The sequence below is a fragment of the Cervus elaphus genome, chromosome 25 (genome assembly GCF_910594005.1).
Source record: "Cervus elaphus chromosome 25, mCerEla1.1, whole genome shotgun sequence".
NCBI lineage: Eukaryota > Metazoa > Chordata > Mammalia > Artiodactyla > Cervidae > Cervus > Cervus elaphus.
The window spans coordinates 64,303,264-64,320,728 of NC_057839.1; the positions used below are offsets into that span (position 1 = coordinate 64,303,264).

The following is a 17,465-nucleotide window of genomic DNA, read 5'->3' on the forward strand; positions in this document are numbered from 1 at the left end:
CATATCAACATTGCCTTATGTGTTGCATCATTTCTATAACACTAAGATGGTTTCCACTGATGCCTGGCAAAGACTTCATAAAAGCTATAGAACTGTTATTGTTGGAAGGCTACAGTCAATGAGTAGTACTCTATTTTATATTGTTTAATGGAAAAAAGGACTATCGCAGACCTTCTTGTGACTTTATTGATGCCTGCTCAGCTCTGGCTCTAGTTTTGGAATGCCTTTCACTAAAAGGAGCTGTGATACAATTAGTGGTTATTTTAAGACTAAAAATCAAATATTAGTAAACAAACCTGTTTCAGTGATGTTTTAAATGCATTAAGTGGATTGTTTTTGACTGACTTAATCAAAAAAATGATCCATCTGCTGATATACGGTGACTTAATGCTACTCTGGGCTTCCTTGTGGCTCAGTTGGTAAAGAATCTGCCTGCAGTGCAGAAGACCCGGGTTCGATCCCTGGGTCAGGAAGATCCACTGGAGAAGGGCATGGCAACCCACTCCAGTATGCTTGCCATAGAGAATTCCATGGACAGAGGAGCCTGGTGGGCTACAGTCCACGGGGTCACACAGAGTCAGACACAACTGAGCGACTGACACTTTGACTTTCAATGCTGCTGCTTTGGTTGCCGGCTGCTACAGCTGCCTCTAAGCAGCGCTCTGAGGTGTGCAAACCCAGCTCCATAGAAGAGTCACATACGTGGACAGGGCACTCATTAATCCCCTAACGTACTATACTCCTAATGTTTAAAATACCTACTTCCCTGTATGCAACAGTTTCCACAGATTGCAAGTAGATTACATCATAAGGTGTCACGTTTGTTAAAAGGTTTAGAAAATTAAGAATTTCCAAGCAATTTTGGGAGCAGTGTTTCTTGCATTATCTAAACTTTTTTTCATATAAAAGAAACTTTAAAAATTTCTTTTTATTTATGTTGAAATTTATTTTATGTTTGTTTCTATTTATGTATGTTTCTTTTATTTATATTTTCATTTTATTTATGTTGAAATTACATTACTTGGATACTTTTTAAAATAGTGCGAGGAATGATATGTAAGATACTAATTACTTGTAGAAACAGCTTCGGAAATCTGTCTTATTTTGTGTTATTTTGGTTACATTATTATGAAGCAGCTTTGTTACATCATACCTCGAAGTATCACTTTATTTTGATTTTGATTATTTTTAAGTTTCAGAAAGTAAAGTAGGGAAATATGAAACATGCTAAGAATTTTCTCAGAGGAGCTTTCACTTGAAATTGTGTTAGAAATTACATATCCAGTGTGCTATTTATACCTTGAGCTTCAATGGTATAGCTGTGCACCTCCGTGCTTTTAAAGGAATATATCAAGTAAAATAAGAATTATTTCACTGGAAATATAAATACTATAGATGAGAGTAACAGCTATTTAGAAATGCATATACGAATAGAGAAATAGAGAAAAAATTCTACATGCAGTTAACCATCTATATGGGAGTTTGGACTCTGGTTTTAACATATATGTTATTAATGCTACTTAAATTTTTTTAAAAATTCCTATAGTTTATTTTTAAATAGTGGGGACAAACTGCTAAAGAGATTTTTAAATTATAAATATTCTACAAGCAGACATTTTAAGGAAAAAAATACAATATTAAACAAAAATTTTTCTCTAGCTGTGAGTAGCAGTTTATTGTACAACCCACTTTTATAAAAGTTTATTTTATATTTTAATATATCTGCCTTATTTTATACATGTATAAAATAACATAAATAAAGGTATACACAATTGACACTTCCTATTTATACTCTATATACTCTATATCTTTGTCAGATTATTAGAGAATAGCCAATAATCTGAATTTAAAATATTCTTTCTTCATTTTCAATAAAGCTTGTTTTATGGCTTTGGAAATTTTGGTACCCTTTATCAATACGAATGCCATCAAGAGAATTACTGATTTTCACTGATATTAATAGATTTTAAAGGAAACATTTAGATGATTATTTGATTCAATGTGCCCTTTTCATAGATTATAACTGATACAGTACAAATCAAATAAAATCATAAAGGCCAAAGGTTCAGGGATGCATCTCTAATTGCTTTTAAAAAAAAAAAGAGCATTATTTTTCATTAGCTTAACATTTTCACCACTAAGCTTTCTTGGTTCTAATTAGCCCGTTTTTTAAGTTATTTGCAAGTACATGTAAAACTTGACTCTCAAGTTTTCTCTTTTGACTGGAAAATCAGATTCGGGGGGCAGGGACGGACTTCCCGGTAACTGTGGTTCCGAGACAGTACAATTCGTTGACTCCCAGGGCTCCTTGCCCCCGTGGCCTTCGCAGCCCGCGGTCAGTGGTCTCCGTGGGGGAACCCCCGTGTGAACTTGGGGCCGGTGCAGGTGGAGGCTGGGCCTCGCGCAGGTTGGCCCCAGTGACCCTGTTGCTTCTTCCCCCAGGAACGGAGGCTGGACGCCCTGGACCTCGTGGTCCCCCTGCAGCACCACGTGTGGCATCGGCTTCCAGGTGCGACAGCGGTCCTGCAGCAACCCCACCCCGCGGCACGGGGGCCGGGTGTGCGTGGGGCAGAACCGCGAGGAGAGGTGGGTACCTACCCTCTGTGCCTCCGGTCGCCACCCTCCCGCTCCCTGTCATCCCGGTGCGGTCGGTTTCCCTGCGGTTTCAGTTTCTGGATCTAGCTCAGCTTGTCTGTGGCATCCTTTTCTGTTGAGTCGAATGACCCTCCTCTTTTCTTTCATCCTTTAATTTCGACCAAAGCTTGGGGTGGGCAGCATCACTGGTGGGGGCGCCAAGGAGCCTGCAGGGTTCGCTCAGCCCAGCGTCTCTTGAGAGATGTGAGATCCAGGGACAGCGGGCATCTCTGTGCTGGGCTCCCCAGAGATGAGGCAAGAGAGTCTGCTGGGGAATGACTGCTCTTATTAAAATTCTGCTAGACTGGTCTCACACCTCCAATTCCAAATAGGGCCTGAGCTGGTCCTGGGTCCAGATGGTGTTGATCAGAAGAGGTAAGTTCTCCAGGTGAGAGCCATAGTCAGCATTTTGATTATAATTACAGCTACACCCTTGTCTATTAACAGGACCCTCTCGGTGAACCTGCAGGACAACCCAGAGTGGGGTTTGTTACACATGGGTTTCCATGTGTATTTTAAGCTTTCAGCACCTCCCTGGGACATTTCAGTCCAGTCTCACATTTAAGGACTTGTTGCTCTTTGTAGACTCAAACATTTGGTTTCAGCCTTATAAATCTGCAGTTGTGATAATTGGCTCTTCCTTCCATATTTAAAGTACATCCTCGTTTATGGTTATTAGGAGAAAATCCAGGTAGGTGAATTTCACATCACCTTTGTGAGTCTTAACTCTCCATACTCACATCAGTTTATGTTCTTGGTCCATGAGAAGCAAATTGGCTTTCAGTACTTTTTAATTAAATTGTAGTAAGACTTGTATCCTGTGAAATGACTTCAGTGGGAGCCTCGTAAAAATACCTATGCAGTTATTGGCTTATGTGATTAATATTTATACAGACAAAGCCAGCAGGCTTAGTGGGTAGGTAATTCTCCACCAGATATTTATTGCAACCTGAAATTAACTGGAGAGAATCATTTTTTTCTCTCTTCATTGTGTTCCTAAATCACCGATTAAGACTGCATTCTTTTGATTCAGAGAAAAATGAATGATGATTTTTACAAGGCAAAGTTGGTTGTTTTTGAAGTAGTACCCTGTGACAGTCTAACCCAAGCCTGTCATTTCCAATCTGACACCAGTTGATAGGTGGGAAAGTCGATTATGGGAAAGATGTCTTCCAGCATTAGAAGGTTTTAAATTGGCTAGAAGTTTTAAATGCTGTATATTATCACCTAATAGGGCCCATTTAGGTAAAGTGACCTCTATCCACCCATAGAATCACAGCACCTCCATCCACAAAGCTCACACCTGTTATCACCTTTCCCTAGCTGAACACACAGGAAGGAAGAAGCTGGCTAATTATGTGGTTAAAGTCTATATATGTTCTGTATCCATTTACAAGTGTTCCTAAAGCTTCATTTTCAGAAAAAGATCAGGATGGTTAATGTGTTTGGGGAACTTTCATTTAAAGTGTTCTTATTTTACAGAAGAAACACTTTTGGACTAGATGAATGTTCGCTTGAGGAGGGAACTTGGACTAAGTAATAGACATGTGGATGAGGAGAACAGGGCCTGTATCCCCAGGGAGCCTCCCTTTGAAACAGCCTTTCTTAGGGGGCGATTGAGAAGTTAATGAAAGCTAGAAAAAACAAATGCATCGCATCTCTTTCTTGGCCTTCACTAGCAAAGAGTTCTTAGGGTCTTTGCCATGTTATGTGGAAAGTCTCTCTACCTAAGTAATACAAAGAAATACCATCCGGATTTTGACAAAAGAGATATTTGAGAACTAAACTCAAGATTAAAGGAGACCCTGATCTTCATGGGAAGGTACGAAAGAACAAGGGCTAGACATATACACTCATTAATAAAGTCACATCATGCTTATTTAAACACCATCAAACCTAAAAATGAGATATGATGAGATGAGATGGTTGCATAGAATCACCGATGCAATGGACATGAACTTGGGCAAGCTCTGGGAGACGGTGAGGGACAGGGAAGCCTGGCATCCTACAGTCCATAAGGGTCACAAAGAGTCAGACACCAACCTGGTAACTGAAAAACAATAAATCTAAAAAACTCCTGAGTGGTCACAAATGAATAAATTGACTCTCCAGGTAAGGTCCCTAAATTAATGCTAGGATTTTAGTGAGTGAGTTTTTATTTGTGACAAAATCTCCGATATGTGAAAAATTCAGTGAGAACATTATTGCAACAGAAATCTCAAAAACGTTCAAATCGATTTTTGTCTAAATAATGGATAAAGAAAATATCCAATTTCTATTCTAGATGTACTTTAAAAGGCCTGGGCATTTGTTTCTCTGTTCCAAAATTTCCTGGAAAATTATTTTCTTGAGTAGCAGAAACTGAATAGAAGTATTGATTCCCAGGGAGGCTACCCACAAGGATGAAGCAGTGGACCCCTGTGTAAATATTACTGAAATGTGAATATCCTTGTCTGTATTCACTTTCTCCTGCTGTGTAACAACAGTACTACAAACTTACTGACTTAAAACAACACATATTTATCACCTCCAGTCTCAGTGGACCAGGAGTTCTGGTGTGATCCACCTGGGTTCTCTGCTCAGCCAGAGCTGTGGTCTCATCTGAGGCTCACCTGCGGAAGGATTTACTTCCAAGTTCACGTGGTTGTTATTGGCATTCATTGCCATCAAACTGGGGACCTGGGTTGCTCACTCATTGTCAGTCTGAAACTGTCCTCAGTTTTTTGACAAACAAGCCTTCCCAACGTGGTCACTTGCTTCCTCAAATCCGGCAAGGAAGAGAATCTCCTTGCAAAATGAACATTACTGTCTTATGTAATGTCATCGCAAAGGTGATATACTCACACCTTGCCATATTTTATTGGTTAGAAGAAAGTCACAGACCTAGTGCTCAATCAAGAGGAAAGATATGTACATCATACATAAACGTATGCATTGCACAGGATGTACACATCAAGAGGCAGGAATCGTTGGGCTCACTGTAGAGTTTATCTGCCGTCAATGATGAACTGTCCCTATCACATACAACATGCAATTCACCCCATCTCCAGTTTCCTCCTAGTTTTATACCATTCAGTCATCTCCCCAAATCTGGAACCTTATTCAAATCAGACCCAAAGTGAATGAGTCTCCCTGGGTGTAGTTCATTTCAGCCTGTCCATCTTAAAGTGCGAGACAAGTTATCTGGACACCAACACACTCGGTGGACACATGGTGGGGCAGGCAGAGGATAACAGCTACAGTTACTTCTGTTCAAAAAGCGGGAAATGGAAGGTACAAAGAAATTTCCATAAAAATTCTGAGACCTACGCAGACAAGTGTACGGAGTTGCTTGATGAAGCTGCAAGGCTTGAGCGTAATTCTCCGCAGTCTTAGCTGTGTTCTCATGTCTGTTTCCTGCTTGATCCTTCCTTTTCCATGAAAGGTAGCATGTGCCTGCAGCTGGTTAGTTTAATGAGCCTGCTTCCTGCCGGTGGAAGTTTGGGTTTCCAACAGCCTCATTTCATTTGTACTTTCTCCATATATTCAGTCTCAGCTGGTGATCATTTTGCTGAAGTCAACTTCAGAAGTCTGCCATGAATTTCCTTGGGCTTTGCTCCACTAAACAGTCTACACCCACAGATCTTTCTGAGCCAGCCCTTCTCTACCTGGGGCTCCCGCTAAGACAGCTGAGGGACAACACCCTCCAGCTTTCTTGTGATTGAGAGGATCTGCGACTCTTGCTCCTGAACTTCTAAAAGGACTCCTCATGGGACTGAACACTACTCTGATCTTTTGACACTCCTGAGGTTTTAACAAAAGGTTGTTCAGTCACAACTTCAGTTTTTTACTCTTTGCCAGCCTTTCCTGGTGGTGCTCAGAAGCTGACTCTTCATTTTAGTTTCTTTTGCCATCAGGAGAGGCCAAGAATTTCCTTTCTGTTTAATATCATTTCCCTCAGTTTTTCTTTTTTCTTCTGCTCCAATGGCTCAGTGGTAAAGAATTCACCTGCCAGGAGACATAGAAGATGCGGGTTTGATCCCTGAGTCAGAAATAATTCCTGGAGAGGGAAACGGCAACCCACTCCGGTATTCTTGCCTGGAGAATCCCATGAACAGAGGAGCCTGGCAGCTACAGTCCATGGGTTCATAAAGAGAATGAACATGCATGCACATATATAAGTACACACACACACACATATATAACATAAAGGGAAGGGAAGTCACTCAGTCATGTCTGACTCTTTGTAACCACATGGGCTGTAGCGTACCAGGCTCCTCCATCCATAGAACTTTCCAGGCAAGAATACTGGAGTGGGTTGCCATTTCCTCCATCTCCAGGGAATCTTCCCTACACAGGGATCAAACTTGGGTCTCCCACATTGCAGGCAGACGCTTTACCATCTGAGCCACCAGGGAAGCCCATGACATAAAATTGCCATTTAACCATTTTTAAGAGTCTGACTTAGTCACATTATTACATTTAAGTATTGTGCAACCATAACACCGTTTCCGAAACTTCTGCATTCCCCGAAACAAGGACTCTGGAACCAGTAGTTGATAAATCTGCCCATTAGAAGATTTAAGTAAGTATTGAGTAAGTAGAATCATATAGTCTTTTCTAGTTTGTACCTCACTTATTTCACTTAGCGTATCATTTACAAAGTTCATCTTGTAGCGTGTATCAGAACTTCATTGCTTTTCAGGCTGAATAATATTCTTCTGTAATATTATACTAACAGTTTATTCAAAGGAATTAATTTTCTCTACCATGATTCTCAAAATTCTACTTGCTTCTACTCAGTTTCTAGTCCTGAAGCCTCTTTGGTATTTTTTAGATATTTCTTAAAGTAGCACCATGTGTCTAAGTATCAAGATCTGTTCTAGTTGTCATTCATAAAAATATTGCCTCAGACTTAACTGCCTAAAACACCACATGCTTTATCGGCTCACAGTGTCTCTGGGGTCGTGGCCTGGACCGAACTTAGCTGGACCCTTTGCTTCAGCATCATTCAAGGGTACACCAAGGTATAGACTGTGGCCTTGGTCTCATTGAGGGTCCTTTGGCGAGGGGAGGGGTCTGCTTCCTAGATTCCTCCTGTGTTGTTGGACTGAAGCTGTTTTCCAGAAACTGCTCTCAGTTCATTGCCTCGGGGACTTTCCCATCTGATTGCTTACTTCTTCAGAGCCAGCAAGAAAAGGAACTTCTTTAAAAGAAGGACGTTACAGGGTTAGGTAACATATCATGGAAATGACCATCTGTCGTCTTTGCCATGTTCTGTTGATTAGAAGCAAGTCACAGGTCCCACCCACACTGAGTGGGAAGGAATTACACAAGATGTCAATTCCAAGAAGTGAGGCTCATGAAGACCACGCTAGAGTCTTTCAGTTGTATTATCAAAGTAAAGAGACCCAGCCACCAATCGGGGTTTATGATACGATTTTTCTGTCTGCACAGGCAAGTTTGCTTAATCCCGTGATGAGCCAAAGTGATGCTCTTTGCAAGTCATTATCACTACTCTTTCCTAATGGTTCCCTTAGCTTCTTCTTGGGGTAAAAAATAATATTGTGAAGAACTCAATACTTGTAGAGTTTCTCTGGTGCCACAGAAGATTCCATTCTCCCAGTGTGGCCCAGAAAAGCAACAATCACTTAAAAGTAAATCAAGGAGAAAACAGTTCTCACAGGGCTCTGATTGGTTCAGGCTAACAGGTTTCATGAGAAACCAACATGGGTGGAACCAGAACAGAACACAATTTGTAGCGTGAAGAAATAGGACAAGAGAACATGATACGGTATTGAAAATCTGGTCCATGTAGGATTATGATAGACAATTCTCTTCACAGGGACTAGGTCTGTGGAAAAATGGATAATTTATGGAGAAATAGCGCCAGGCTATTAATTCATTTTGAAATGCAAAATGAGAATGAGCAGTCATGGGCAAAATGAAAATCTTAATTTTTAATGCATCGTGAAATGCATCTGTGACCATCAGTGCTCTAAGAGGCTGGCGGTCTGGGAGAGCCAATAAGATTTCAAAACTGTTTAGCTTGTCCTTTGGTAACAGCCAGCCGTGTATAAAGGGCTCAGTAATGAAGAGCAAATGGCTGATATATTGTGTATCTATTTTATCCGTAAATTAATAAAAACCCTTGCACACCCAGGGTCACCGAGGTAACTAATTTGGTGTGTGCTCAGTCGCTCACTCATGTCTGACTCTTTGCAACCCATCGACTACAGGCCACCAGGCTCCTCTGTCCATGGGATTGTCCAGGCAAGAGTACTGGAGTGGGTTAGATGCCCATTGTTGTTTGTGACCAAGAAAGATATCCGAGGCCCAGTCTGTAATTTAACAAGAGGAGCATCTCTCTGGCACGTGTTTGTTGGGTGATAGATTAAGAAGGACAGGGGGCCAGTGCTCTCTTGACATTGCAGCGAATCCAGAGCTAGGAGCTTGTAAGGGCTCAGCCTCTGAGCAGAGTCCCCCAGGGTGAATTTCTAAGTGAAACCTAGACATAAATGACAGACTAGCCTGGAAATTTCTAGTTCTCTCTGACCTCCCTTGCAGAGGACACCAGTGAAAATATCTGGTGTGCCTTTTGTCATGGAACTACTATAGAAGAAGAAAGAGAAGAAAGAGAAGCACATTGTTGACCACTTTAAAATGCAGCCAGGGACATAATTTATAACATGGATAGAAAGTTCTAGGCTACACACAGTATCAGGTTCTCCTGCGGCAGACTTTCAACTGTAATAATACACTGAGTGTGTTCAGAGGGGAGCATGATGTAGACAGAGATGAGAAAGGATATGTGCATTATGATTTACTTTCCTTTTGGTGAGTGGTAGCTCCATTGCCATGCTTTTTATTAAAAAGTCAAGGGTTTTGTGAGTACTATGAATAAGATTTTCCTTTGCCCACTCTACTCTCAATGTGGGTTTGTTTTTCATTTAGAAAGCCAAAGTTAGTGTCAAGGAGTTGAGGAAATCCAGACCCTTTAAATGTCGGCAACATCACTTTGGAAACTGGAGATGTTCTTCTGTCTACACTGAGAAAGGCTCCTCGTGGATATTTTTAATTAACTGCTAAGAATTCTGATGTTTTGTGTTTTCTTGACTGACTTCTTCCAAACACCTTCTTAAAACAAATGGCAGTTTCCTTGTAGAACAATCATCACACCAACATGGACGTTAATAGTCACTGAGGAGTCAGGATACTTTGCTTTACATCTTGTAACTCTGCACATTTGCAAAGGTCTAGTGCTTCTCGTCTATTATATCCTCAGTTTTGTTTTCAAGGTCATACTCTCTTAATTAGAAGCCTCGTTCCCCTTCCCTCCCACATGTAAGACTGTCTATAGAGTCCCAAGCTGTGAGACTCAAGGCCCTGGAAAACTGTCTTATGAAGAAGAGTGAGAACTCTTTAGTTTCACTGGCTACTCTTTCATGCAAAGATTGAGACGCGAAACCATTTTCCCAATTAGTCCCTGACTCTCCTTCTGCTGTCAAATATCAGCCCTCTCTCCCTAGAAGCAAGCACGCCACCCACTTTCACTGGAGAGGCTGACATTAGACTCCACAGTTTGTTTATTTATTCAACTTGATGTCCACCAGCTGCCATCGTATTCCCCCTCTACCATGGATGTCCCACAGATGTCCCTTCCTGTCTCTTGCCATCACCATTGTATTTGTCCAACTTGGGCTATCTCTGCCTCGGATTGTCGCAAACATGCCTTCTTGGCTGGCATCCGCTCCATCAGCTCCTAACCCACCTTTGGGAACTCAGCACCACCTCCATGCAAGCATGGAGAACTTTGCTCCTCTCAAGGGCTCCAGTACCAGCAGGACGAGACACCAACTGCCGCAGCCAAGTCTTCACTCCAACTCTGACAGTACTCGTTTTTTCTCTGGAGCTTGAGATTTCCTTGGGTCCTTGTACATAAAGCTCAAGTTCCTCCACTCTATCTGTATAATGACAGGTCATTCCACTCTCGCTGACTTTTTCTATTCACTTCTCTTTAAGCACTTTTTAACCACAATCTTCCCATTCCTGTTGTTCAGTTGCTAGGTTGTATCCAACTCTTTGTGACCCCATGGAGGGAACCATGCCTGGTTCCCCTGTCCTTCACTATCTCCCAGAGCTTGCTCAGATTTGTGTCCATTGAGTCGGTGATGCTATCTAACCATCTCATCCTCTGCCGCCTCCTTCTCCTTTTGCCTTCAATCTTTCCCAACATCAGGATCGTATCCAATGAGTCAGCTCTTTGCATCATGTGGCCAAAAGTATTAGAGCTTCAGCTACAGCATCAGTCCTTCCAGTGAATACGTGTGGTCAATTTCCTTTAGGATGGACTGGTTTGATCTCCTTGCTTTCCAAGGGACTCTTAACAGCCTTCTCCAGCACCACAATTCAAGAGCCTCAATTCTTCAGTGCCCATCCTTCTTCATGGTCCAGCTCTCATATCCCTACATGACTACTGGGAAGACCCACTCCTGCTTTCCATTCTTTCCCAGAATGCCCAGTGATGCTCTCTGTGCTTCATCCTGTTGACTCCCTTCAGCTTGGCCTGACATTTTGCTTTTCATGGTTGTATATATTCCTGCATCTACCATATTCATTAAATGTCCTTCATTTGATGGGAAAACAGTTGAGCCATATCAGCATTTGCTGTCAGGAAACTATGCTGCCCAAACTACCTTTCTTACTTTCTGGCAACAGCTCCTTACCTCTGTTTTTTGCTCATTAAGATAGTGTTTTTCTTACTGTGGAGAATAGTATGGAGGTCCCTTAAGAATAGATAAATAGCAAGGACCTATCATATAGCACAGAGAATTAAATGCAATACCTTGTAATAAAGTATAATGGGAAAGAATCTGAAAAGAATATATATAAACTGAAACACTGCTATACACAAGAAACTAACATAACATTGTAAATTAACTGTATTTCAGTTTAAATAAAAGTGTGTTCTGTCCTGCACACCCTGGGATTGTGTCTGTTTCCCTGAGTGCAACTCAGGTTGGACACGCCTGAGATAGGGAAGCTCCCTTGATGAAGAAGAATAGCATCTTCTTACCTGTGAGCCATAAACCTGTGCATCGCCAGCTTGCTTCCTTCTTATTGTTTGTTTCTCTCACTTCATTTTATCTCACTTGTAGATTGAAAGACTGAGGAGATACTTGATATATCTAAGGCTAAGGATGGCTTTGTATATTTGGCTAAGAATTGGTAATATGAACATACACGTAGACATATAGTCAGTGACTAAAACAAATAGGACTAGTTGTCAACAGTAACTCACCTCTTTTTGGATAACAGGTGCTCATCAAAATTAAGGTTGTTGGGCATCATTCTAGGAGTCCACAAATAAATTTAAAAATACAATAACCTAAGCAGTGTGTGGCTGGAAGCTTCATACTAAAATTAGACTAATTTTCTCTAAGGTATGTCACTAGGATTACAGACCTTCCTTGATTCAAGGATGAGAAATGAATCCCAAATGCAATTTGCTGACTTTATATTCATAGCCTACTTTATCTTTCAGTGTTTATGTTTCGAAGATAAATGCCCTACTTAGGTATTTTGTGTGTGTTCTCATTTTCCCGAGCGTCTATTTGAAGGCCTCTGTTTGTTTGTTTCTCCTCTAACTGGCTGCGCAGGAAGCTCCACCCTGCATTGTGAGTCTAGCATCTTGCGTTGTCTCCCGCGCATCCCATTGTTCGTGCGCACACAGCATGGCCAGCGCCGCATCCGCCTCCTCCCCCCGTGCGACTGCTCGGAACACGGAGCGCCCCTCCACGCGGAGCATGCGCATGGGTTCGACATCCGGTGCAGGGACGCAGAGCGGACAGCCCTGCGGCCTCACGTTACGCTAAACGGTTGCTTTCCCCCCCTCTTGATTTCCCCGTTACAGATACTGCAACGAGCACCTGCTGTGCCCGCCACACGTGTTCTGGACGGGATGGGGACCCTGGGAACGATGCACGGCCCAGTGTGGGGGTGGCATTCAAGCTCGCCGCAGAACCTGCGAGAATGGCCCTGACTGTGCAGGCTGTAACGTGGTGAGTAATCCTCATCCCCAGCCCGCAGTCTCGAGCTGGGAGACCAGAGGCATCAAACACTGGGTGCTCTGCAAACCCTGCATGCTGCACCCACAACAGATATTTTGCAAACACAGATGCTCTGCAGAGACTAGGTGCGCTCACCGACTAGATACACTGCAAACAGGAGCTTCTCAGCAGACACTTGATGTTTTGCAAACTTAAAATGCTCTGGAAACTTGATGCGCTGCAAACTTGATGCTGTGAATCTAGTGCCTATTCAGGTACTAGATGCTGTGAACCACAGTCTCTCTGGCTAATGAGCATGTCTGGAGGAAATTCTTGGACTTAAGAATATCCTGAAGGCTGATTGGAGGAAATCTTCCCATATGGAATAAGCTGCCCCAGGAGTTTTCCAGTTCTTGTCTCTGAGCTAGTACAGAAACTTCAGGCTGCTTAACTCTGAGTGCTATATTTGGTTTGGGAAATGGGATAAGGTCATCAAACTGAGCCCACACTAAGTTATTAATGTAACATGTGGACAAACCTTAGACATTGAAGATTCACCAACTTTATGGGGCCATTATTAGAACACATTTGGTGCCAATTTTAAGGGTGTCAAAGACAACTTATGGTTTTCTTTCTTTTATGCCTTAGTGGGTCCTATTTCTCCTAACACTTTGGTCTGTCAAAATTCCACTTGTGCAAAGGCCTGATGTTGCTCTTCCTCTGCCATCTGTCAGAATGATTGAGCACTTAAGTCTGCAGGGCTTTGGCTTCATTTTCTTGCCCTCGGTGCAAACATTGCCGAGTGACTGCAGAGACAGTAGGGATGCCTTGGTGGGGAGGTTCAGCATGAGAAGGTCTGGTTGGGCCTGCTTCCTTGCTGATCTTCCAGTTGGTCTTTGCAGTAATTTTGTAACCTTGGCTCATGAGGCTTAGAAGGTTTTTGTGCTGCTGTAAAGTTTGTTTTTGTGAGACCCCAAAACCACACAGTTCAGACAGTCTTGGGAAATTTGGAGAGAGGAAGAGGGTTATGAGACGCTTTGTCAGATATTACACCCAACCCAAGGAGATTTTGTTATTGGGATTTGCAATTAGATTTGTTCCCCTTTGCACTGGCAAAGATATTGCAGTAGCTTTAGCAGAATCTATTACTGATTATAGAGGCACTTCTTTGCAGGTCAGCCTGAACTAACTTTCAACCATGGAATATCTTAGGGTCCAGTTTAGGATGATGTAATTATTGATAATTCAGATGCTGAGATCTAAAATTATTTATGAAAATGTGATAGGTAAATCTGTGATCATTTAGAAGGTCTAGGAAACCATTTAAATGTGGTAAGTTCTTTCTAAAATATATCAGTCCTGTTCCAACTGGTCTGGCATCTAACACTGGGATCTCCACTCCCATATCAAAATTTGTCTCCTCTGCTGGTAAACCATAGGGATAGATGACCTGAGTGGAATTGCACTTTAATTTGTAAACTTTGCACTACAAACAACTCAGAAAACATTTCAAGTCATTTATTTTCTTTTTGCAAACTTACTTCAATTATTACATACAAAAAGTTTAATGAGAGAAAAGTGTAGCCTATCTCCTGTGCAGTTGCTGGACTGTATGTGTGTGTGTGTGTGTGTGTGTGTGTGTGTGTGTGTGTATGATACAGATGATTATAAATGTAAAAATTGAATGTCTTCCTAAAATATTAATATGTTTGTTTTGTTTGTGTCTAAATTTGCAGAATTTGGTTTATGAAAACTGTAACATCAGTTTTCAAATTCAGAGTAATATCAGGAGTATCTCTAAGGAGTTTAGTGTAAGTTTTTAGGTATTTTAGTTTAGTTTTCTTTTTCTTCCCTTCCATAGTTAAACTACTGGCCATGTAATTCCAGAAAGCTGTTTTTACGGCACACTGGAGCATTCTGTTCTTTTATAGTAGAAGCACAGCTTTTATTTTTTTCCCACAGTTTTTTTTTTCTTCTGTTTATTCCACTTTCTGTCTCTTCCAAGGCAGGAATGCCAACTGAGGAACATAAGCGGAATGAAGGAGAGGCTTGATTTATCTGGCTTGCTTAGAAAACGTATCCTATCAGTTCAATTCCTAAGATGCTTATTTAAAAATAATAGCTATTTAGGTAAAGTGATGTGTTGATCATATTCTAGCTGCAGTTTAGACATTTTTGGCCACAACGTACATTTGCTTTTGATGTTTAGTCTTTTATCAAGATGGTGGCACACAGCATTGTAAATTGACTATACTCTAATATAAAATAAAAGTTAAATATTAAAACAAGAGAATTTTTAAAAATACAAGGACAATTTAAATTGGTAAAAAAAAAAAAAAAAAGATGTGGCTGTAAGTATAAGTAATGTGTTGATTTTGGCGTCACGCATTTCGTTATCTGCATGCCCGTGTCTGGCTGGATGACCTCAGGTGATATTTCTGAATCTCTGGCTCCTCTTCTGAGAAGAGGGCGATCTTTCACCCCTCCCAGAGCCACGGTGAGTATCAAGTGTGGTGATGCCCGTGACCTCCTGCCAGAAAGTCTCAGCTTCCTGGTGAGTTCTCTTCCCCACTTTCACTTCTTTGTTATTCCTGGTCTTCAGCTGCTCCTTTGAGTTCAATCTTGTTAAAAATGATTTATACTAATGAAATGTTATTCACACAGTAAAGGACAGACCCGTGAAAAGTATAAGAACTTAAATTTCATAAGCACAACAGCAGCCAATAGAAAAAGTGTTGAATTCAAGTTCAAGAATGAATAGGATATAAAAGTCTTGAGAATCTTTTCTTGCTCTGCCATTTTAAACTTGAAATTTCCCAAAAAATCTTTCCCATGTTTCACCTGTGATGTTCATATATCCTTGTCTTTGAATAAATCTCCAAACCTTTATTTAAGTCTCAGTAAGAGTTGGTCAGTCAAGGATCCTCATTGAGAGCCATTAGATTTTTTTCTGTGAATCTCTGCTCTTAAAAGTTCCAAATGTTGGTATCTCTTCACAGTCCTGATTTTAGATGTTTATTGTTGTTGTTAAATATGTAGAAGTGGGCTTGCTGGGATCGTATGGTAGTTTTATTTTTTACTGTTTGAGCAATCTCTGTGCTGTTTCCTATAGTGGTTGCACCATTTTGCATCCCCATCTATAGGATGCAAGGGTTTCAATTTCTCTATATCCAAAAGAATTGAAACCAAAATCTTAAAACGCTCTCTATATGCCCATGTTCACTGAAGCACTAATCACAGTAGGTAGGATATGGAAGCAACCTAAATGTCCATCTACAGATGAAAGGATAAAGAACAGGCAGTATATACATAAAATGGAATACCACTTAGCCTTGAAAAAGGAGGAAATCCCGCCATATGTAACAACGTGGACCTTGAGGATATTATGCTAAGTGAAATTAGCCATTCACAGGAAGACAAATAGCATGTGATTCCACTTATAAGGAGGTATCTGAAAATAGTCAGATACTTAGGATCAAAGACTGCAGCGGTGTTTGCCAGGGGCTGGGTGGAGAGGGAGATGGAGAGATAAAGTTTTAGTTCAGAAGATGGACAAGTTCTAGAGGTATGCTATAACACTGTGCCTACGGTCAACAATACAGTACTGAACACTTGAAAATTTAAGAAGGTCCATCTCATGTTAAATGTTTATCATGTTTACCATGATAAAACAAAGTAATAAAAAACAAAGTTAAACAAAAGTAAGTTCCAGATGTCAAAGGCTTGGGGGCCCTGAGCCTTGGGTTGTTTGGGGAGCTCACTGACACATGCAGAGGGAAGGCCTGGATCTTTTGCAGCCAATTGTTAATTGTGTGACCCTGAGGTCTACCCACTGTCCTCTGGGCCTCTGTCTCAAAGCCAGCTTGAGGCCAAGTTCCCTGGCCCCGAAGTCACTGGTGCTCTGATCCTGGTAACCCTTTCCTGGACCCTGGGGACCCATGTGTCCTCCTCTGGTGGCTGAGTCCTCTGATGAGTTTGGAATGATATACAATAGGACACTTAATGGACAAACTCCTCCCACTTCTAAGTAAGCTGCTCTAGAACCCATATGAGCCCTGGGTCCCACTTCTAATTAAGCTACTCTAGAACCCATATGAGCCATGGGTCCCGCTTCTGAGTAAGCTACTCTAGAACCCATATGAGCCATGGGTCCCGCTTCTGAGTAAGCTGCTCTAGAACCTGTATGAGCGCTGGGTCCCACTTCTGAGTAATCTGCTCTAGAATCCATATGAGTCCCTGGTCCCACTTCTGAGTAGCTGCTCTAGAACCCATGTGAGCACTGGGTCCCACTTCTGAGTAAGCTGCTGTAGAACCCGTATGAGCACTGGGTCCCACTTCTGAGTAAGCGGCTCTAGAACCCATATGAGTCTCGGGTCCCACTTCTGAGTAGCTGCACTAAAACCTGTATGAACACTGCATCCCACTTCTGAGTAAGCTGCTCTAGAATCCGTATGAGCACTGGGTCCCACTTCTGAGTAAGCTGCTCTAGAACCCGTATGAGCGCTGGGTTCCTCTGGTCCCAGCTGCTCCTCCCCAGCTCCCTTCACACCTGGTAGCCTCCAAGAGCATGTGGGGAAAGCACGGGTGACAGGTGAGGAAGCTGGTGTCACACCCCAGCTCTGCCTCTGAGTCCCCAGGACACTTGGGGCCCTGTTCCGCGTCTCCAGTCAGCATCCTCGAATGCAATCCCCTGGCTGTCTGGGAGGATGCACAGAATGTATGAGACATATGTTTATATATCATTGCTCAGTGGCAAACCCAACAAGGCAAATAGAAATAGAAAATGTCACCATCATTATTAGA

At 41.8% G+C, this 17,465-nt stretch overlaps 1 protein-coding gene across 1 annotated transcript in view; it reads left to right on the forward strand.

Annotated features, from left to right (window-relative positions):
• The window catches only part of SEMA5A (semaphorin 5A), a 554,671-nt gene that overhangs the window by 469,929 nt on the left and 67,277 nt on the right, over positions 1 to 17,465 (forward strand). The window contains exons 15-16 of the mRNA XM_043887779.1: positions 2,443 to 2,586; positions 12,527 to 12,674. Coding sequence (XP_043743714.1) covers positions 2,443 to 2,586; positions 12,527 to 12,674 — 292 coding nt within the window. The remainder of the gene's footprint in view (positions 1 to 2,442; positions 2,587 to 12,526; positions 12,675 to 17,465) is intronic.